We start from the raw sequence: 23144 nt of genomic DNA, 5'->3' as shown, positions 1-23144 counted from the left end.
AAGGCAGCCCACGGATCTCTCTTTCCTGCTAACATGCATCACAACACCCCAAGAGGAAGAAGACCCACACTTGGAGACACCATTCCATGAAAAAAATCTCTCTTTACTTGGTACTGCTGTTCCTCCTGTCCGCTGGGATGGCTCCAGTCCCGATCTGCACGGAGGGGCAGCTGGGCAAGGGCTGGCTCTGGAATATCAGCTCCGGGGTGAGATCCACTTCCGTAGGACTCACCATCACCTTGGCTGCGGAAAGCAGAGCTGTCTTCCCCTTGTTGTAGTTCTCCAAGACCTGTCCAAGGAAAGCAGAAGAACAGCAGAGATTGACTGGAGGCTTTCGAATGGACTGGCCTCTTTCTTCCCAGAGCCTTCTGGAAGCACGGGGTGATAAAGGATTAGACGGATTAATCCCGACACATTCCCCGGATGTCACCTGGGCTCCAGTTTAATGGCAGCTCCTGGAATGAACCATCACCACCCAACCTCACGTTACTCTGACATTAGATTTGGAGACGGGAGCATCTGGGATTTGGGGAGTTCCATTCCCAGACCTCACCACGCTCCACTCCAACATCCCGTGCAAGACTGACCAGGAGCATCCCCTTTCCTCCTCTTCTCTGAAATAAAGGGCCTGGTGTATTTAACCAGCAGCATTCCAGGGCAAGGCCGGCCGGTCGCGGTGTTTTTTGGGATGGCAATTCCCTGCCTTACCTTGTTGAGCCCTTCCATGACCACGTAGGGGAGGTGCTCGTGCAGCATGGCCGGGGAGATGATCACCTCGTTGAAGGCCTTGTTGTCCCCCCAGATGGCAAAGTAGGTGGGATCCTCCTGCTCACAGCAGCTGGAAAAGGGAAAACGGGATGGAAGAGCAGGACATGGTTTCGGCACGTGAAAACAGCAGGATGCAGAGGGAGAAAAAGAGGAAAAATAGAGGGAAGAGTTGTTAAAACATATATTGCTCCAAAATCCTGCATTATCCAACAGGGACATGATTATCCATGGGCTAATCATCATCTAAAGAGGAAAAGGACATTGGACAAGGGCCTGGAATAACGGGAAAAGGGGGAGTAGCTTTAAGCTGAAAAAGGGTGGATTTAGATGGGATACTGGGAAAAAATCCTTCCCTGTGAGGGTGGTGGGGCCCTGGCACAGGTTGGCCAGAAAAGCTGTGGCTGCCCCATCCCTGGAAGTGTTCCAGGCCAGGTTGGATGGGCTTGGAGCAACCTGGGATGGTGGAAGGTGTCCCGGCCCACGGCAGGGGGCAGGAAATAGGTGATCCTAAGTCCCTTCCAACCCGAACCATTACAGCATTCCATGTGCTAGTTTAGATTAGATATTGTAAGAAACTCTTCCCTGTGAGAGTGGTGAGACTGGAAAACTGGGACAGATTTCCAAGGGAAGCTGTGGCTGCCCCATCCCCTGGGAGTGTTCAAATCCAGGCTGGACTGGGCTTAGAGCAACCTGGGATGGTGGAAAGCATCCCTGACCGTGGACGGCCACAGTTCCTTCCAACCCAAATCATTCCATAACTCCGCCAGCACCGACAAAACCCCTGGCCCTGTGAGACAGCGGGGAAGAAAATCCCCTCCTCCTTGTGTCAGGGAGAGTTTTCCAGCAAGAATTCCGTCGGGAATCTCAGGACTCACCAGCACTGCTCGGCAGGGTGGTTGTGCACCACGTGGATGATGCGGCCAGGGGGGTACAGGGGGGTGCTGGCACTCAGGGCGATGGTCAGGTCACTGGGATGGGTCCAGAGCCGGTTGCTCGTCACCGAGTTCTCCTCTGGCTCCTCGGGAAGCTCGGATTTGGGAATGCACTTGGTAGCCCCAACAATGATCCGCCACTGTTCCCACAAAGAGGGAGAGAGAGGAGGGAGGATTTGAGGAGAGGAAAGCAAAAAAAGGCAGAATTTCCTCCTAAGATTTGAGAGGTTTAAAGAATTCCTGTTTCCTTTCACACAGAAGGGATTTGCCTAAGGAAAATGTGTGAAACACCAACACAGCGACGCTGGGAATAAATAAGGAACAATACAAGGACAGGAAAACAGGGAAGCTGGAGACAGAGATGATCCAAATATTTCTGAGAGTTGATTTTCCTCACCCAATTATACACCCTCTCCAGGTAAATTCCATCATGTATTATCCCTAAGAATCTTCGTATTCTATGGGTTTTTTCATCTTGGTGCAACAGTAAAGCCTGGGGAGGGACAACTTCCCGCATTTCCTATCTCCTATCTTCCTATGACCATTTATCCTAGTCATCAGGATATGCCACCCCAAAGTTCCAACAAGCACAGCAGCTGCTGTACTTCCAGACTGCTCCCAGTTTTAACTGGCCAGGAAAAGCCACACTTGGAATACAGACTTTAAAAGAGGCTCAGACAGAAAATTCCCTGCTTGGTGATTTGGGATCTGTGAAGGTGAAGTTTCAGCAAGTGAGCTCGAATGATCCCAGTGAGCTCTCCAGCTCTTTTCATCATTCCTCTGGTTCCATAAATAATGATCCTGGGGAGACCTGGAGGAAACCCTCATCCCTGCTCAGAGACATCTCCAGGTGTTGGTTCTTCCCTCTTACCTTTGGTTTGGTGCTTCTTTGGAGAACATCCAGAAGCTGCCGGCGAAATCCCTCCAGCTGAGACAGCCCAATCCTGGAAGAGAGGAAGATGTGATCACAGAGAAGAGGAAGATGCGACTCTGGAAAAGAAGGTGTGGTTATGGAAAAGAGGAAGACATGATTCTGGAAGAGATGAAGATGTCATTCCGGAGAAGAACTGAGTCTGGAAAAGAAGAAAACTATGGATTATGGAAGAGGGGGAAATGTGTTCACAACACCTGGGCAGGGAGCAGGACAAGAAGGATACAGAGCACAGAAAAACAAGGCATCGTGTTTAAAAGGACACTGAGGATACAACATGGAGCAGAGGGATTCAGAGCGGGGCTGTGGCATCACCCAGGAGCAGGAGCCGGGAGTGAGAGGCCCCAGGGAATTACTGGGACAATAAGCAGGATAAGATGAGTGAACAGGGAAGGAGGGAGGTGATGACGGGAGATGGAACACAACGGGTGAGTTGGAAAAGTGTCCTGGAGCTGAATGACCCCACTGAGCAGATGAGAGCATGGACAGGATCACGGCATCCAGGTAAATCCCAGGCTGCCTGGCTCCTGTTCCAAATCCTTGCTCAGCAGAACGTATCCCGGGAGATGAGGAAGGTGAGGAATGCCAAGGCACAAGGAATGGGCTGGTTCGGAGATGAGCTGACACGGAACAGGGATTTGGGGACAAACTGGTCCAAATGAGGTGGCAGCACATCCAGGACAGGGCCAAGATAACACAGGAAACCAGGAAGGTGGCACACCTGATATTCCAGGTACCACAAGGAGGGATTCCAGAGGTAGGACATTCCCCCTTTTCTTTCACACAGGAGGGATTTGCCATAAAAACCCCAGCAGAGGCGTCCAGGAAAAACACAGTGACACAGGGAATCGGGAAGATAAACAGGGAGCGATAAAAGGACAGGAAAATGAGGAAGCTGGAGACAGAGGTGATCCAAGTGTTTTGGACGGGAAACAGACGGTTTGGGACAGAACAGCAGAGATTCAGCGTGGAATTCAGACACTTCTCCACTTGCCTGGGCACCAGATCTTTGCCAAGCACCACCGCAGTCACAAACTCCTTGGAATACTCCATGGCATCCTCACTGGAAGAGAAACAGGGGCAAGAAGAAGCAAGCAATGTTTCACTCCCAATTCGGTGGCAGGGAAACCAGGGGCACAAACCCCAATCCAAGCTGCTCCAGGCTTTGGGGAAGAAGAGCCTGATCTCCACATCCCACAGCCCAACCATTCCCCTGCACGTGACTCTGGATATAGCTGGGAAAGGAAATGCTTGAACTCAATGCCTCAGTCATTCCAATAGTTTGGGAAGGAAGTTATCCCATGCTCCCGAGGTTACAATGTAGGATGAAATACCCCAATATTTGGGAGAATTCAGATGGCAAACTTCTGCAGCAACCTGACGTCCAAGACAGGAAGAAAGAAATCAAGATTCCCACTCTGAGTTTCCTGGAGATATTTCCAGCCAGTTACCAGGGGCAGAGGCTGCCTCACTGACCTAGGGATGATCCTGGGCATGACACAAGTCAGGAGCTACCAAGGGATCCAGGAGTGGAAGTTTGGAGCAGAAGGGCATACAACTCTCCTGAAATATCCTCCTCTGTAGCCCTGTGGCTGCAGAAGCCCCGGGAACGCTACAACAAGGAATGCCAGCATCTAGATCCAGCACAGGATGGTTTAAGAGCCTCGGCTGCTCCTGGAATGTGACGCAGGAACTAGCACAAGAAGCTTCTCAGAATCCACAGCTGATTCCAAGGTGTCTGTCAGGACTAGGAAGACCTTCCCTCACTTCCCAGCAATCCAACAGGATGCTTTGTATGGGAATGACATGACCAGAAGGTCTGTTCCCATTTAAAATGGGAGGGATTCACGATTAATCTCTCCCTGCTTTTGCCCCACGGCCAAGGGAGAGAAACCAGAACAATCCTGGAGACCAATTTTAGGCTGCAGAATGACAGAAATCACATCCCAATTCCAATTTCTTTGGAAAAGGAGTGCAAACAACTGGATCAGGTGCTGCAGACACCTGCACTTGGTCCAGTATCTCCCTAATTTCCATCTGTTCAGTGGGAGTGGGCAGAGAGTAAGGAAATTGCACTCATCTCCCATTAAAATTAGAGCCACGGATAATTCAGTTACAAACCAGAATATTTGGGAAAGCGGCCATCTGCCATCCTAACTTGAATTCCAAACTACATCCCAGAGGAAACACTCAGCTTCTCCAGGCTACCTGTCCATTCCACTGCTCCCTAGAGCCTCAGAAGCAGGATCCAGTGTGTCCCAGGTGTATCCCAACACCTACCTGAGCAGCCCACCTGGGGGGGAATAGGCAAAGCACTTCAGGGATGGATACTGGGGACGCAGCAGGAAGGACAGGATGGCAGCTGTGCCAGCTCCAAGGGAATGCCCAACCACAATCAGGCCGTAGTGTTTTGTTCCTCTTCCCTAAAACACGCGGAAACAACAAGGAATTGAGGTCAGGTTGGAAATTAGATTTAATTTATCACTCCAAATCTCTCCCTTTCCCCAGTTTTGGAATCTGTTTCTATAGATGAGCACTCCAGATTCCAGCTGAATGGCTCCTTGCTTGTTCTGAATCAAGGAATTATCACAGAATCCTGGAATGGTTTAGGTTGGAAAGGAAGAGAGAGATCATTCCATTCCATTCCATTCCACGCCCTGCCATGGGCACAGACACCTTCCACTAGCCTGGGTTACTCCCATTCCTGTCCAACCTGGCCTGGAACATTTCCAGGGATGGGGCAGACACAGCTTTTCTGGGAAATCTGTGCCTGGGCCTCACTGGAGGCTGGGATTCATTCACTTCTGGAATTCTGCATTTGGCCTACTGCATTTGGCCTTTACCCAGAAGAAAAAGGAAAGGCACAGCAGTTATCCGAATTATTTAGGATTTGGTGGGAGCCTTTCACCCCTCCTGATAACATCCAAGCCCACACAGAAAGCATCTCTGCACCTCACTGGACACTCTTCTCTGGAATATCTGTCCTTGGCAACTGTCAGAAACATCATCCTGGGCTGGTGGGACCTAGGATGGCACTTATGGACCTAAAGCCAGGAAAAAATCCCCCTGAGTAACAGGAACAACTCCCATTTTCCCTTTCTAGGCACAGAGGAATGAAGCTCCATCCCAAAAAGCTGGATGCTGGTTTATCTCTTCCTCCATCCACCAAATATCCCGAGGCAGCACTTCAACAACTATTTCCAACATATAAACCAAGGTAAGCTGCTTCCCAACATCTCCCTTGAGTCCTGTGACATCTCCCTGCCACCAGGAATGTGCCCACAGGGACAGTCAGCGTGGCATTCTGAAGAAAATCTCCATAAAAATGGGATTTTAGTTCCTGCTAATTCGGTTTTAATGTTCCCTGTCCTTCATTGCCACCACGTGGGACTTCCTGCCTCAGGAAAAGGAAAATAATCAGGAGCTCTGCAGCACTGGTGCTTTCAAAATAAAAAAAGCCTTGCAGAAAGTCTGGATGGGGCTTGGAGCGACCTGATCTTGTGGAATGTTCTCTGCCCACGGCAGGGGGTGGAGTGGGATGAGCTCTAAAGCCCCTTCCAACCCAAACCATTCCATGAATGAGTAACTAGCTGTAAATCCAGAGGGACAGGAATTAAAGGAAGAGCTGACAAATGAACACAACAGACTCAGGGACATGGAGGCTCCCTTAAAGCCCATTTTTTAATGGAAATCTCATCCTCTGTCCAGACCCATACTCACCAAATCCCGTCCAAAAGCTTGGGACAGCACCATCTCCTGCTCCAACTTCTTCTTGATGTACTCAGCAGACAGCACCATTCCCTGAGGGAAGACACAGCAGCATGTAAATGGGATCTCAACATCCAGCAGCCAGAAGGTGAGGGAGCTCTGGAATGTTCCTCGGCATGGATCAGGATGGAGGGAGAACTGACTCCCCCCTTTGCTTTCCCAAAGTTTTGGTGTTTAGGGAGTAAAGGCATTTCTTAATTAAGGAACATTCCAAGGACCTATTCCAGGGCTTTTAGAGGGAAAACTACCCCAAATCCAATTAACTTAAACACAGGATTGTGGATTTGGTACTTCAGATACCAGGACCTGGGGCAGAATAAGGAAATAGACTTGGATATTCTAAATATTGGTGGTTTTAAAGCAAAATTACCCCATTCCAAGTAAATCTAGGAAGGAGTTTTCCATTTAAATCCAGGAATAAAAGTATGAATGATTCTAACAGAGATAATAATATAAGCACCAAAGGGAAAAGTGGCAGCGCTAGCAATCGGTTCCTGCCTTCTCCAGCCATCAATATTAAGGGAATTCCGCTGTCAGAGGACATTCATCCCAAATTATTAAAGGTTTTTATTCCCTAGAAGTCAAGAAGCACTGGAAGATGGGAAAGATCATATCTGGGTCTAAACATTCCTCCTCTCTGCTGAGGAGTGTTTCTCTGTCTGTGTGATGATTCCCAATGTAGTCGATCCAATTCCAAGCGCGGTTATAAACAAGCAACTGGAATATGGTTTGTTGCATAAATTCCTGATGATGCTACAGTTTAATTCAGTGGGAAGTGAGTCTGACCTCCAAAAAATGGGGGGAAACCATCTCCATGGCTGTTTTCCTTTAAATCCCTGTCTTAAAATGGTGCAAGTACAATGGGAATGTTATTGGGGGCTCACCCTCCATCTCGGAGATATAAAAGGATTCCTGGCTCCAAAAGCAAAGAAATATATATATAAATAATCATAACAGATAAAACCTCAGTTATCCTGGAGAGCTGGATCAGGGGCTGGAGTTAAACACGGCAGGATAACCAGAGGGGAAAATCAGGGGAACTTCAGGGAGAAATCAGAGGGAAAATGGAGGAAGAGCTGAGGGGGAAAATAGCGGAGGGAAAATGAGGGGGCGGAAATTTGGCGGGAAGATTGGGCGGGAAAATCTCAATCAGAGATAAATCAGGGATCAGTCAGGGATAATTAAAAAATAAATCACTGCTGACTCTCTAGCAGCAATATCACATCAAGCCTCCAGAGTTCAAATTATATTCCATTTTTATGGAACTCCTTCGATCGTTTCAAAGAGGGGCAGAAAGGCATGAAAGAAACCAGTGAGGAAAAGAAAGCAAGGAAACACGGAATTTTTCAGGTCCTCAGTATCTGAAATGTCTTTGATCCCAATCTGGACACTGGAGAGGGGAAGCAGGACAACGGAGACCCCACTCCATGGAAATGAGCTATATGGGATGCTGCCACCACCACAAAGCACCACAGCGGTTGTGCCTTATCCCAGCTCCCAGAAGAGTCTCCATTCCCAATCCCAATGAGAAGTGAGCAGCAGGCCACTGATCTAAATTCCCACCGCGAATTTGGGATTCTATTTTTAGAGAGCGTGACCCAAATCCACGGTGATGTCACTGCTGGGATGTTAGTCAGCTTTTGGGACGTGTTTTTGGTAATTATATCCTAATGGAGACAGGTATTTTAATGATTATGGAATGAGACTGCAAATTTCCATTTAGATTTTCCATTGGAAAAAATTCCTAAACTTCATGTAATCCTGATTAGGGTTAAAAAGGACCTTAAGGATCATTCCATGGACAGGGACACGTTCCATTAGCCCAGGTTGCTCCAAGCCCTATCTAATCTGGTCTTGGACACTTTCAGAGACATAGCATGTGTAAATTCTCTGGGAAACAAATCCAATTGCAAGTTAATAAAACTATTTGTGCTTAATTTTGGAAGTTCAGATGAAAATAACCAAATGGGTTAAGGATTTAGGGAAAAGGAATGGAAATATTCTGCATTATTTTGCATCCCAAAGCACAAAACTGCTCTGGGATACCTGAGATTTTGGAGGAAAACCCTCAGAAGGATCTATTTCCGAGAGAAAAATGTTGGAAAGCCTCATTACCGGATGCTCTACCAACCTGGGATCACAGCTGAGCTTCCAGGACTGTCCAGCAGCTCCCTGTTGTCCTCCTGGTTGGCTCAACACCAGGAAACAAAGCTCCATAACATCCAATTTTCACTAATTTTGTCCTGGGAGTTCAACAATTAAATCCGGCTTCACCCCTTTGGCTGAGGATTATTTTTTAAAATTAACTTTGTTATAAAATCGGTGGCTTTTATAGCAAAAATAGCAAAGTTGGATTCTTCTTTATAATCTCTTTTTTTGGCATTCTAATCCCTAAACTTTAGTTCCAGCTCTATTTTTTGATCCAGAATAGCTCAGAGCTCTGATAAATTTTTTTTTTTTTTTTTTTTTTTTTTTTTTTTTTTTTTGATTGTGACGTTGGAGAGAGGAAAAAAATTTGTGTAAACATCAAGACTTGGAATTTTAGAATGGCTGACGGACACCCCCGGGTATGGGTGGGACAGAATCAGCAGGAAATCACCCCAAATCAAAAAAATCCTGGGAAAGCTCCCACATGGCCAAGTCCTTGTTTCCAAATTAAATGTGTAAGTGAGGCACTGGATTTGTTTGGATATTAAACTTGACTCCTGGACATTAAAAATGCATTTAAAATTCCATTATCTCCCTTAGTTTTCCCTCGGGAATCAACAGCACATTGTTGTCTGCAGATTAATATTGATAATAATTCCAGAGAAAGTGAATATTTCTCTCCGGGCAGCAATCCCAAAAAAGAAAGTACACAAAGGACAAATAAAAGCTCTGTCTGAACAAAGGGAATAAACCGATAATGTTTCATGGAAGTCGCCAGTGGAGGAATATTTTCATATAAAGATCAAAAGCAAAGCCAGTTTCTGCAAGGATCTATTCCTGGGTATCCATTGAATCACGGAATTCTGGAATGGTCTGGATTGGAAGAAACCTAAAAGCCCATCCCAGTCCCATGAACAGGGACCCCCTTCCACTAATCCAAGTTGCTCCAAGATCAGTCCTCCAAGGTGTCCCAGCCGGTGGCAGGGGCTGGAACAGGATCTTTCAAGTCCCTTCCAACCCAAACCATCCCAGGATTCCATGGTTCTATTTCCTAAAGCAGAGGGAAGAGGTTTGGTATTCCAGCAGGACACCACGAGGCACGCTGGAGTTCCCAGCTCATGGTTTTCAAGGACTTCCAAGCTCCACATCCCACCTTGAGCAACTCCTCATTCCCCCCACAGCAGCACTTCCAGCAACTGCTCCGTTCCTTCCAACCTTCACCCTGGATTTTCCTTTCCCAACCTGGCACTGCAGCTGCGGAAGCTGCCAAATTCCTGATCATCTTAAAAACCTGGCACGTCGTTCCTTTGCCAGACAGGGGCAAAGGTCAGCTCCGGAATAAATGGATTTAGCCAGCCCAAAGCTGCTCAAAGACAAGGAGCATCCATCTAATTTCATGGATCCGAGTCCTGCCAGTATCCTTTGAGGACATTCCCATCGCGGCAGAATTTTAAGCACATTCTCAGGCTTTGATTGAAAATTCCTTAAAGGTCGTTGGAAGAAAAAGTCATTTTGAGTGGCTCCAGGAATTTCACTGTGAGTCTCCACGATGCCTTTCTGAATTTGGAATGAATTTGGAATTCTCTAACCGTACAGAGTTTTTAATTACACGCCGGGCGATTTTAACTGTTCCCAATAATTATTTAACAGCTCAAAGCCTTTTCTGTAACTCCTTTTTCAACTAATTAAGACTATTTGGGGGTTTATAATTAAAAAAAGCGCAATAATTAGAAAAATCCACGGGGTTTTGTTTGGTGTTGGGGTTGGTTTGGGATCGTTTTCCCTTTGTTTTCCCCACCTTGTGTCCCAGCCACGTTCCATGGTGCCCCTCAACCGGCAGGCGCTCCGCGTCCCCCGTTAGATCCGTCAGGGCGTCCTGGAAGAAAAGCAGTCACCTTGCTTCAGGTGAGTCAGATCCAGGCCAGGATCTCAAACCGGGAAGGGCTCCGACTCTCTGGAACGTCCACCGGGAAGGTCACCGCACAGCCCACTTACTTTAGGGGACAGAGTTCCCCGGATGCTGATGACCACCTTCTTCTTGTCATGGTCCACCGCCACATAGAAAGGGGTTTCATAAACCTGGAAAAGATCGGGAGAGACATTCCCATTGGATTACCCCTCAGGGAAAAGGAGGCAGAGTGCAATGACGGGATTTGTGTCCGAATGACAGAACAACTTGACGGACACGGGAGAGAAAAGGGCTTCGCTTCCCTTCTCTGTCCCATACAGCCGGAAGGGGTAAATCCCATTGGGATGGGGGTCTGGGGTTGTCCTTACGGCATCGTGGCAGGAAGTGTAGACGATGTCCACGGAGGTCATGTTCTCGTCCAGGAAGTGGCGCCGGATGGCGATGGCGTTGCAGCCGCAGCAGTTGTCCTCCTCGATGGTGACACCGGGAGCGTAGCGCGGGCGAGACGGGCACAGGCAGCAACACCTGCGGGAGGGAAGCACAGCCTTGAGGGTGAGGGAAAAGGGCTCCATTTAGGGTGGCATTCCCAGAGGAAGGGGAAAGGCGGACACTCCAAGCCTCATCCCAATGGCAGTGAGGGCCAAGTGAAGGAGAACACCACGAAACAAGCCTGAAAACCTGGGATCGGGTGCAGTTTTCCTTTCGAGCACCAGAGAGAGCTACAATGCAGCCAGTCGCCAAGGCATCCCAGGACGACAGGATGGCTCCTCAAAGGATACTACCCTTGGAAACACAGTTTTCCAGTGCTTCAACATGGAAAAGCCGACACTGACCGAGCTCCAGGTTTATTTATAGCAAGGGAACAGGTTTAGAATCATCCCAAAATAAAAAGAGAAGCACAGATTGATTTTCCTTTTTTCTCCCTCACGAATGAAAGTATTCCCAAGGAATCACATTCCTCCCAACGGCCCAGGAAGTGCCAAAAGCTTGTCCCCAAATTGGATCCGGTGACAGAATTCTGGCAGCTGGAAACAAACCCTCGCACCAGGGCAAAAATCCTGAGCTGGAAAAATCCAATTAATCTGAGGGAGCACAGCCCAAGCCAGGCAAATCTTGGAGGTCTTTTTAATCAGGACCCAAATGTCAGCTCCTTGATTTCTGAGCTCCAAGGAGCTCTTTTTGGACTTGGTGTTGTGCCAGGTGAGCTCTCTCCGCTGGCTGTTCCATACTCCAGAGAGGATGGAGCAGAGGACAGGCTGATTTATGTACGAGGAGCTGGAAGGGATTCAGAAAGCCTTTGGAATTATGAAGCCCAGAGAAATGGAAAGAAAAAAACATGAGGGGAAAAAAAGGGAGGAAGCACCAAGGGGGATGAAATAAATGTGGGGAAAAACAAAGGGTATTCCTAAATGTTGGAAAAACCAGGCAGGGAAAAAAGGGACAAGGCACTCACGAGCAGGATCTGGCCAGGCGGCAGAGTCCACACGTGGGCTTCCTCATGAGGTAAATGGGCCATCCATAGGCTGCCAAGGCGAAGAGCATGTAGTAACACACCTCCCGGTACCGCTGCATCTCTTGCTGGAAGACACGGGACTCCCTGAGCCTGGAATCTCTGGGAATTTCTCCCCACACCCGTCCCCTTTTTCCACACTTAGGCACGTGCCCCCCTCTCCCACCTGCGCTGACTGAGGAGAGCAAAGTGGGGATGGCAGGCAAGAGCCGCCCCCTTCCCAAAGATTTCTCTGCCTGATTTCCTGACGAATTCCCTGGGTATTCCGCAGCGCTGCCAAGGAAGCTGTTTCCTGCCGATTTGAAATGAGTTCCCTAAATATCCTCTTTTCCAGCAGGCCAGAGGATGCCTGGAGAGGGCCACAAAGCCAATTCAGGGCCATGTGCTGCGTTTGCATCCTATGAAACCTCAGTTATCCTGGAGAGCTGGATTGGGGGTTGCAGTTAAACAGGGCAGGATAACCAGAGAGGAAAATCAGGGAAACATCAGGGAGAAATCAGAGGAAGAGCTGAGGGGGGAAAAGGCGGGGGGAAAATGAGGGGGCGGAAATTTGGCGGGAAAATAGGCAAGAAAATTGGGCAGGAAAACCTAAATCAGGGATAAATCGAAATCAAATTCAGGGATAAATCAAAAATTCTGGATGAATCAATCCGGAATAAATCATGGATAACCGTGCTGACTCTCTTGCAGCAATATCACCTCAACAAGCCTCCAGAGATCAGGTTTTATTCCATTCTCATGGAATTTCTTGGACTATTTCAAAGAAATTTCAAAATTATTATTATTTCTCTTTCATGAGAGAAGCCAGTGAGGAAAAGAAAACATGGATCACAGGTGGGTTTGGAGGAGTCCCACATCCCAGGGACTTACCGCATTCTTCAGATCCAGGTATTTGGTGTTCCTGGTCACTGGCATTCCAGACAGGAAGGCTAAAATGTCATTGTTTGCCTGGAAGTCACAAATACACAGAAAAATTCCTCTGTGTGACAGCAAGACAAAAATCCACTCCCAAATATCCCAACCAGGTCCCTTAAATACTTCCAATTGTTTTATTCCTGCCTGATTTGAATCCCAACTCAAGGGGAAAAAAAGCCCATTAAAATAAATCAATTTCCGGCTGGGCTGACAATCTGTAAACCTCAACAGCGGCTTGGAAAACTGGGATTTTTTTCCTTCTGTAGCCTGAATCTCAAATCAAGGGAAAAACCTCAATAAAATAAATCAATTTCCTACTGGCTTGACAATCTGCAAACCTCAATAGCGGCTTGGAAATTTAGGAATTTTTTTCCCCCTGCACATTGCCGGAGTCTTCTCCACATCACTGTATGGTGGGAATAATCCTCCCACTCATTTCCAAGTACCTACAATCCTCTTGGAGGCCCTTTTGGGATCGAGAGCCCAGAAGGACAGGATCACTCCAAATTTGACTCAGCACCAGCCGAGCCCTTTGAGAGGGAAAAACCACAGGGAAAAAAACCTTCAGGAAAAGCCGCTGGAGCCGCCATTATTTCTCTTTCCCACCTCAGCGAGCGAGAACAGCCCAGAAATGAGGCGGGCAGAGCCCCGCAGCTGTTTCCCAGGGAATCCCGGAGCAGCTGGGAAGGTGAGATTCCCAGGTTTTCCCACCTCATCCAGCACGGCGTTGCGCTTGGCCCGCTGCCGCTGCCGCAGGAGAACCAGCCCCGCGATGATGTCGGAGGGGACGATGTCCAGGTCTCGGAAAAATTCCGCAAAAAGGTAGGCGATCTCGGAGTAGGCGTCCTGCAAAATCCAGGGAGAGAGGGCTTGGAGGAGGAGGAAGAGTTTGGGTGTGGGCAGCCTCAACAAAGTGAGAGTTGGACTTGTTTCTGGAGCTCTGCCTCCAAAGCAGCCACGAGATTCCTGCAGGGAATGCCAGATCTGGACTAGTCACATGATTATTGTCGCTTGTTTATTTTCCACGGTCCCGCTCGGGGGCCGGATTTGTGCTGTGTGTGGGCATCTCGACATCCAAACAGCTCACGCTGGACAAAGGGAGGGAAAGGGAATCGTTTTGGCTGTTTCTGTTCAACAGAGCAGAGAAAATGGGATGAAAAGCAAGCAAATCCCAACCCAGTGCAACCTCAGTCCATCCTTTCTCCTCTAAAGCCGAATAAGGGCCATTCCATGAGGAAAAAACAATAATTTCGTCCTATTTAAGAGTCTCTTCAACTCTGACTTTGCCCTAGGATCCTTTCTCCTATATTTAACCCAGACCTGAGATCCTCTTGCCCAAACTTAATCCAAACCTGAGAACCTTTCCCCAGATTTACCCCAGACCTGGGACCCTTTTGTCCACATTTAACTTGCCCAAACTGACCTCAGACCTGGGATCCTTTTGCCCATATTGCCAGGTTTATTTTGGGTGACACCCAAGCAAAAAGGCATGAAAAGTAAAAACTGAGTCCCTGAATGCAGAATTCCCAGGAATGAAGGTGACCGAATCCAAACAAGGAGAGACAGAAATGGAAGTGACCTGAGGGGGTCAAGCAAAAGTGCTGGAGCAGAAGGACAAAGTTATTTTGAGGAGAAATGTCCTTTTCCCACTTTTTGCTCTGTGCTACGGGAAAAAAAAAAAAAACCACAAGAGCTGACAGGAGAATATTTTGGGAGGCTGGAGAGGGACTGGAGCGTGGCTCAGCGCTGACTTGTCATTACTCCAGCCTACGGACAAGGATGATCCAGAGGCTGGAGCAACAAAACACGGAGCTGTACCCACCAATGGTCCTTATGTGACTCCTGCCATCCAAAACTCTTCCCACAAGGATGATCACAGCCTTACCCTGAACCTTTATCCCGTGGTTTCATAGTATCCTTTATCCAGCATCAAAACCCACGAGGCGGGAGTGTTGTGGAAACCCTGAGCACTCCAGGACGGGATTTCTCCTCTCCCTTCTTTGACCATCAAGACAGTAAATCCCTTCTCTTCCCTGCAGGAATGACCTACATCCTTTCATCCCTGCCAAAGTCCTGGCGTGTGGGATGACTTTCTGTCATTTTTCACTTCCCTACAAAAGCCAGTTAAATCCCCATTAAGAACTGGGGCTCCAGGTGCCAACTCTCTGTGCCAGCAGTGCCTTTGGAAAGCCAGCGGCATTCCAACCGCAGTATCCTTGAAATCCTGACCTCATCAATCCTAGCACGGCTCCTGTGCGCTCACAAGAAATGCCAAGAGCCTCCAAAGGAAACAGGACAAACACCCATTAATCCAAAGTGGCAGCTACAGCCCTGGATGCTCCGACAAAAAAAGGCCCTGATGGAAGTTCAGCGTGTATTTTCCGCTCCAAAGGAACAGCTTTTTGTGGGAACACCTGACACTATTCCTGTTTGTCCACCTGGAGTGCTCTGCTACAAACCCTGAAGGCTCTGAGGCTTCAGACTTCACTCCAGATCCTTTTCCCCACAGCCATCTCCATCCCATAAAACACTTTCCCAGCCCAGAGGACAAGGATCCTCTGCTGCTACAGTTTGATTTGGGTTTTTTCCCCAGGGAGTCTGGGATAGGCAGCAATGGATTCATTTCTGATCCATTACGTGCTCATTCATTCCACACGCTGCTATGCCAGGACACAACATCAGGGCTTGCTCCCGCAGAGAAAAGAGGCTGGAAATTGCTCAAAAGCTGGATGTAAAGTGGAAATTCAACAGCATGAGGAATGTGAAGTGTCTGGAATCCACTTTTACTCCTAGCTTAAAAAAAAAAAAAGGGAAACAGTCACAGCAGAATGGAAAGTTTGTTAAAAAAGAACTGGAGTATTTTTGGAGTACTTTGCAATCCTGAATAAAATTTGGGGGGTTGTTCAGGGCAGTCAGGTGCCTGTCAGGGGTCTCTGTCCCAGGATCCATGCTGTGCCCTCAGGACAGAAGTCTCCAGCACCTGGGCAAGGTGACCTGGATGCACCCTCAAGGAGAAAGGAAGTGCCTCTGCTCTGGAGCATCAAGGAAAAGCTGCTGTGGGAGCTGGCAGGGCACAAAGCTCATTTGGTTTGTTTTCCAGATGGATTTCCAGATGGATTTCTCCAGCAGATAAGCTGGGAGCTGGCAGGCCTGGTCTTGAACTTCCCGGAGGGACATTCCTGGGGAACATGGTGGTATTTCAGCCAGGAAGAGGGATCCTGGGAGGGGCAGCATTCCAGGACACCGTGCTGGATTTCTGCACAAGGGCTGTGACCACAATTCCTGCAGCTTTCCACACTCTGGAAGCTGCACCTGCAGACAATTCCACAGCACTCCCTAAGAAATGCTGCTAATTCAACTCCTCACCTGGGAAGAACAAACGTGACTCTCCTTTATTTTTCCATTTTCCCTTTGGAGCTTTTGATCCCAGTCTCATTTCTCTTCCTCTCCACATTCACCTCCCTTCCAATGTGCTCCTTTTCCCGCTGCATCCTTTTGGAGCATGAACTCTGGGCTATATTTAGTGAGGACACGGCGGCTGTGGTCGGTCCCTTGGTGTTTTCCCTGTCATTTTCCGTGCCCTTCTAACTGGAGTTAAGCGTCTGGGCGGATTTTTTTGGCCACTGCTGGTTTTGTTGGAATGTCCTTGATAAATCCCAGCTTTTTTTCCCTGAGAGGTTGTAACTAATTCAGAGCTCAGTGTCTGCAAGTCCACAAATCTCCTGATTTATATGACTTTCTCCTACCTTTGGGAACAGTTCCCTGGTTCTGCTGGCTCCTTTCAAGAGTCCTCAAATCTTCAGAGTTTTAACCAAATCAGTTAAATCAAAAGCAAAGTCTTCCAGCGCCAAAGTCTGACTTCCCTCTCCAGCAAGGTTCTCAGGAATGCTGGTGAATCCCACCCTCAGGCACCAACCTGCTCCCAGCGATTCTAAGGAGAACGGAATAATTTTTGGGGAAGGAATTTCAAGGCCTTTACCCTTCCCTGCTAGAGAACAGCAAGGGAAAATCCCAAGGGCAGGACATGAAAATTCCCAATGATCTTCATATGGATCTATGGGTTAAAGAGTAGTTTTTGACCATCAGGAAACCCAGAAGGATTTTGGTGCTTCTTCCAGGTTTTTGTTTTCCAAATTCTCCTCCTTAAGAGTGTGAGACTGATGGAAACAACAGGAGAAAACACTCAGGAAGGAGCTGATAAAGGGAAACGGGAGCTGCCCACCAAGTGCTGCCAAATGTAACCCTAACCTGAGGGAAAACAGGGATTTCTCCCACTGGTATTTAGATTCCCACCAGGAGAGTTTTTGTTACCCACCGACTGCGAGTCCTTTGTCCGTGTGCAGCAAAGGAACACTTTGAGCCTGCGCGTCCAGCTGCTGGCTTGTCCCTCTTCCAGGCGGTGTCTGGGGATCAAGGGGAGAGAGCAGGGATGTGAGGAGAGGCAGAACCCGGCGTGGGATCCAACACGGGGTGGCACAGCCTGTACTGTCCCTGGAAAAACAGGAGAAGGTCCCCCCAACCCTCCTTTTCCCAGGCTGAGCCCCCACAGCTACCTCAACCTCTCCTCGCGCTCCAGCTCCTTCTCCAGCTCTGTTCCTTTGCCTGGATCCGCTCCAGAGAAGTGCGAATCCACAGTATCCAGCACTGTGTTTGGATACTTGGTATCGTGCCTGAATGGGATGCATGGAATGAAGTTCCTGTTGCAATCTGATGTGCAACCACTCAGGAGGAAATAAAATCTACCACAGTATGAGGGAGTGGGAATGGCACGAGGGACCCCGAGCATTTCAGACAGGCAATTTTTCCCAATCGCAGGATCATAGAGTGCTTTGGGTTGGAAGGGACTTTTGGGATCACTGGGTATCCCCCCGTGCCATGGAAGTAGGGACTGATTCTGTGCCAGAGTGCCAAGCTCCCTGAAGTCCACAGCTCCTCTTCTTTTTTGTTTTTTTTTTTTTTTAAGGGAAACACAGGTTTAATCCCAGGTCAGAGCAATCCAAAATAAAACACCACTCCGTTTTCTGGCAGGGTCTCCCACCAGGATAAGCCCGAGCCCAGAAAGCGGGTTGCACCTGGAAGGAAAAGATGCTGGCAAAGGAACATTTGCTTGAAATGGAAGGAGCAGATCCCACAGGGATCCATCAGCTCCTGCCTGAGCATCTGAAAGCAGCTCTCCATAACCTTTTGGAAGAGGAACGGGAACGTGAGGGGCAGCAGGGCTTTGCTCCTCCAGATTCTAAAGAACTCCAGAATTTCCCCAGTGGGGTTCAACAACCAAGTGTACTCTGAGATATATTCCCTCCATCTTTTCCCAAATTCTTTCCTCCTAATGCCAAACTTCCACACCTTCAGTAGGAGCTCCAGAGCTCCTTGGAAAAGCCTTGGCACAAGCAGCCAAGACTTTTATTGGGTTGTTTCTTTTTCCCAGCCCACACGCACCAGGATGCCACTGGAAAAAGGAAAACCACCGTGGGACACAATCCAGCCAGGCAGAGAACTTCCTCGTCTATTCCTTGGAAAGGATTTCTTTCAGCGAGAGGGAGAAGTTGGGGATATATCCTTTGGAAACAACTGTTTGAGCAGCGAAGAGTCACATTTCACGTTTGTTTTTCACCTCATAGCCCACGGCATTCGCTTGTTAACAGCTGTTAACATTCCCTTTCCAGAGGGGGAACCCATGAACAGCAGGAACAAGCTCTCCATAAATGCCACAGGAGGGCCTGGAGGGAAAAACCCGGCCAAGGGAGAGAAGCCTTCACTCGGCTTTCTGGGATCTCAGAATTCCCCACAGAGGAGAGAACTCTGGGGTCGGTCTGAATTTACTTGTGCAAGCTGCCGAGCTCAGATTTGCTTTGGGAAAATCCTCACAGAATTCCAGAATGGCTTGGGATGGAAGGGACCACATAGCTCATGCAGTTCCAGACCCTTCCACGGGCAGGGACAGCTCCCACTATCCCAGATTGCTCCAAGCCCCGTCCAGCTTGGGGTATTTCCAGGGACTGAGTAGCCACAGCTGCCCTGGGAAAACCGTTCCAGTGTCTCACCACTCTCACAGGGAAGATGTTTTTCCCTTGGATGTAGTATTACATCCTTCCTATCTTCCCAGGAACGCCCTGAACCCAAGCAGCAATCACCACACTAGGCACTAATTCCAAATATTCCAGGCTGCTGTAACATATTGGAAAGGTCAGGCGGAATATCTGGCATTCCACAATAAAACCCAGGCTCCTTCCCACAGAACTTGAAGCACTGTCCTCAGCAAAGCCTAGTTTTCCCTAAAAAGGGACCTCATTCCAAGTCTCTGGAATACACAAAAGACACAAACCCAGTGAAAAATGGGAATTTTACAGAGCGTTTTTTGAAAGCCTCATTTCTCATCCCTAGGATCCCGATGCCCTCCAAAGCCACATTCCTCAAGGACAGTCACATAGTCACATATCAGAGGAAACAAAGCCTGTTTGTGTTGTCCCCTACTGGAAAAAAAAAAAAAATCCTTTGGAAAAAGCTTTGCTCGGTGAAAAAAAGCTTTTTCTCTGCCCATCTGGGGAGCTCCAAGACGGAATCAATTCTTAATTAAAAGATCTGTCTGCCAACACAAAGGGAATTGTTCCTTGGCCAAGACTAAATGGGAGGAACCTCAGGGCAAAAGGTTGGATTTTGGACAGGGAAATAAAGGAAGAAAGGGGGTTTGGAAGGAGATGCTGCCTTGAAGTAAGGAAAATTTAAGAACAGACTCACTGTTTCCACAGAAAAACGCCGCTATGGGATAGGGACAAACAGGTTGTTGTGGTCACCGTGGCCCACGAGGATCCACAAATCCAGTAATCAAGTCAGAATCCAGCTGGATTCTGCATGGCTTTGCCTCCTTTGGATGCAGGTGCCCACACACAGCACCCGACAGGGAGCTGCATCCTCCCAAAATCCCCCTCAGGCGAGAGGAATGCTCCCTGCAGCAAGGCAAGGAGAAGGGCAAGATCCCAAAAAAGCAGGACACCCTTCCAGAAACCTTGCCCTTGGAAGCTGTGGCTGCGCCATCCCTGGAAGTGTTCCAGGACAGCTTGGATAGAGCTTGGAACAACCTGGTATAGTGGCATATGTCCCTGCCTGTGGCTTAAAGGGCTTTAAGATCTCTTTCAACCCAAACCCTGCTGGAATTCCCTGGCTCTGGGAGGATTTGGGGTGCCTGTAGTCATGAGGACACAGCACTAGTAACCCTGAAACCCTCCACTGGTTCTTTCCTTGGATAGAAGGGAAATTCAGTCTTCTGCAAAGACAGGCTGGGAGAGACGGGAATGTTCGGAGTGGACAAGAGAAGGCTCCGGAGAGACCTCAAAGTGCCTAAAGTGGATCCAAGAGAGCTGGAGAGGGACTTTGGAAAGGGGCTGGAGGGACAGGACAACAGGAAATGGCTTCCCACTGACAGAGGGCAGGGATAGATGGGATATTAGGAAGAGATTCCTCCCTGGGAGGGTGGTGAGGCCTTGGAATGGAGAAGCTGTAGCTGCCCCATCCCTGGAGGCGTCCAAGGCCAGGCCGGAGCTACCTTGTCTAGTGGAAGGCATCCCTGCACACGACAGGGGGTTGGAACTGGATGATCCTTAGGGTCCCTTCCACCCAAGGAATTCCGGGATCCTATGGAATGCTCAGCCTCACCTGAGGTTGTAGGTCCTCAGGTTGCGCTGCCGGCGCTTGGTGGCGCGGAGCTTGACGAAGGTGCGTCCCGTGGGATCGAAGACACACAGCACCGTGATGCACACGCTCAGGATCACCACCCAGTTGCACACCACCATTCCTGAAAAAACAAAAAACAACAGGAGTCAGGTGCTCTGGCTCTTACTTCCCACCCCAAACTCCTGCAGCAAGAGGAAATCCTCTGGAAAGGCTTTCCAGCCACAGCTGGATGAGTGCTCCTGCTGTTTTATGGGGCCATTAAATGCTCCCCGAGTATCCGGGACTGCGCCATTATCATCATCCCCACCAGGAGACTGGGAAAGGCTTCCAGGAAAACAGAGAAGCCATTCTGAGGGGAGAAAACAGAATTTCCAGACCACCCTTCCCTGGGAACGCGGATCCCTGCCGGAGCGCCGGCAGCGCAGGCAGATGAATGGAGCGACTGTTCCGAGCGATAAACAGGAAAACAAGCCCCACATTGACAGCTCCCGTCCAATTCCCAGAGTCCACGGGCACAGGCAGGGATGAAGGATGCCCGCTGAGGTGTGGGAACGCTCCCAGCCCGCGTTCCAGCTCCGTACCCAGGGTGACGCTCTTGGCTGTGATGTCGTTGCAGGACGTGTAGTACTGCGTCAGCCACACGATGCCCACGATGGCGTACACAAACTCGATCACCAGGATGGCTGGAAAAAACGGGAACAGCATGGATAACAGCGGCCTTCCTCCCTAAGGATGAGCTCCTCTCCCCATTTTCTCACAAGGAATTGGTACAAAAATGCTTTGGAAGGGGATGTGGAAGGAGATCGGCCAAAAGCGCGACGTGTTCCACGCGGCTCTGCCAAAATCGGGATCGGGGAGGGGTCAGCGCCCTTGGTTGTGTCACAGGTATGAATCAGAGATCCAGACCTACCTCCCACGCCGCTGGAAAGACTCCCTGAGCCAGCAGGAATCACAGGACCCAAACCTTAACTACCTCAGGCAGCTGGCCTGACTCACGGATCCAAAATAAATCATGTGGATCCGGGATTAATCCCGCTCGCTACGCTTAGCAAACATTCTCAGCACCTTTGCAGCCCTTCCCATAACAGTTCCAAGGAGACGGCGCTTCAGGAGCTCCTCGGCTCTGCACGTGACTCTGACAGCAAACTAGAACCTGGGGATTAACAGCGCTTCCCTGGAACAAAAAAGCTGGGAAACTGCTCTCAAGTGCCCATCCTCCCACCTTCCCCCTGGAATTCCAAAGGACACGTGGGCAAGCAGGTGTGGAGAAGGTGAATACCTTGCTTGGGATTGCCTAAATTCTGGTGGAGCTGAGATTGAGCTTTTGGTGGAGCCTGGCTTATCCCACTCACACTCCTTATCTCCTGCTGGCACGGAATCTTTCCATAAGTGGCTTTGCTACAGACCTGGAAAGACCAGTTCCAGGAGACAGGGCTTTCCTGGGCAAGGAATCAGGGCTGGGACTCGTTCCCGTTGAAGCCAGTTTATGCCTGAGTTAGGTTTTGCTTCCCTTGGCTCCTCTCCCCTTTGCCTGCTGCAGGACAGGAGCAGCAGGAGCAGGGATGAGACGTTCCCAGGTTCACACTGGAGTTAATTCCCTAAATTCTTCTGCGTTAAACAGCACATGCTTAAATTGGGACAGTCACATGGACCTTGCCCACGCACTGGTCACGCTCCCACTTCCATCAGCACAACCGATCAACCACTAAGAGCAGAAAAAAAACAGGGAAAAGGGAATACAAGACCCTAAAATCCAGAGGAAATCCCGCTCCTGAGCACACAGAGAGTTTAAGGAAGAAGAAGGGGCGTTTTTGGGGGGCAGGAAAACCTTCCTTTGGATACTCCCTACCTCCCCTGCCCCACTTAGTCTGGTTTTAACACAAACTGCCAGGCTCCCCGTGCTTCCCTAGGGAGACTGGCTGGAAAGCTGGAGAGGGAGATTTGTTTGCTGTTGGCGTTAATGACTTGCACTGAGCATTCCAAGTCTTCCAGACTGAGCTTTCAAGCAAGGTTATGCCTGTTTTAGTGGATTCTGCAGGAAAACAATCCGGCAAAAAGCAGGGATGCAAACCCACAGGATGATTTGTATGGAATGGGTTTGGCTCTGCATCTCCAAAGATTTTTTTTTTCTCTTAAAATCTCCACTCGGCACAGAAAAATCTGATTAAATTTCTGTACCTGGAAGGCAACAGAACCCAGGGAAAACAAGCTAAAAGGGAATCAGGGATCAAGGAATAATCTCTTCCCTGCTCTACTTTTTGGAGAGGGAGCAAGACAGGAATTGCTTATAGGGAGAAAAAGAGAAGGAGCAGGTGGAAAACCTCCTTTCCTCCCGGTGCCTGGAGGGATGGATCAGGCCAGTCAAGAGGCAACACCTCGGGGCGAGAACCTTTGGGATTTATGCCCCTATCCCTGGAGGATGTCGGGCGGGAAGAGAGAGACAGAAGGGGAGCAGATTCCACCAGAGGAAAAGGACGCTGCCAGTTTGGGACGTCGCCTGCCAGTCTGACAGCCGTGACAAGGCGCAGCCTATGGATTCATCGGGATGCACGGCACATCCCGGCTGCCATCTGGCCGTGCAGGGAGAGGAGG

General features: G+C 49.1%; 1 protein-coding gene across 5 annotated transcripts in view; it reads right to left on the bottom strand.

The window, feature by feature from the left end:
* DAGLA (diacylglycerol lipase alpha) overlaps positions 1–23144 on the bottom strand; it is a 57096-nt gene that overhangs the window by 8248 nt on the left and 25704 nt on the right. For all 5 annotated transcript variants that reach the window (XM_040066307.2, XM_040066308.2, XM_040066310.2 and 2 more), the window contains 16 exons: positions 21134–21235; positions 20535–20673; positions 17197–17284; positions 13593–13727; positions 12837–12914; positions 11910–12034; positions 10825–10981; positions 10543–10626; positions 10346–10423; positions 6352–6432; positions 4912–5054; positions 3626–3694; positions 2572–2644; positions 1644–1840; positions 709–838; positions 108–289 (listed from right to left, as the gene is read on the bottom strand). In XM_040066307.2, coding sequence (XP_039922241.1) covers positions 108–289; positions 709–838; positions 1644–1840; positions 2572–2644; positions 3626–3694; positions 4912–5054; positions 6352–6432; positions 10346–10423; positions 10543–10626; positions 10825–10981; positions 11910–12034; positions 12837–12914; positions 13593–13727; positions 17197–17284; positions 20535–20673; positions 21134–21235 — 1861 coding nt within the window. The remainder of the gene's footprint in view (positions 1–107; positions 290–708; positions 839–1643; positions 1841–2571; positions 2645–3625; positions 3695–4911; positions 5055–6351; positions 6433–10345; positions 10424–10542; positions 10627–10824; positions 10982–11909; positions 12035–12836; positions 12915–13592; positions 13728–17196; positions 17285–20534; positions 20674–21133; positions 21236–23144) is intronic.

The sequence above is a fragment of the Hirundo rustica genome, chromosome 6, assembly GCF_015227805.2.
Source record: "Hirundo rustica isolate bHirRus1 chromosome 6, bHirRus1.pri.v3, whole genome shotgun sequence".
Lineage (NCBI taxonomy): Eukaryota > Metazoa > Chordata > Aves > Passeriformes > Hirundinidae > Hirundo > Hirundo rustica.
Note: the sequence above shows the minus strand (reverse complement) of the source record. Positions and strands in the feature narration are given on the sequence as shown.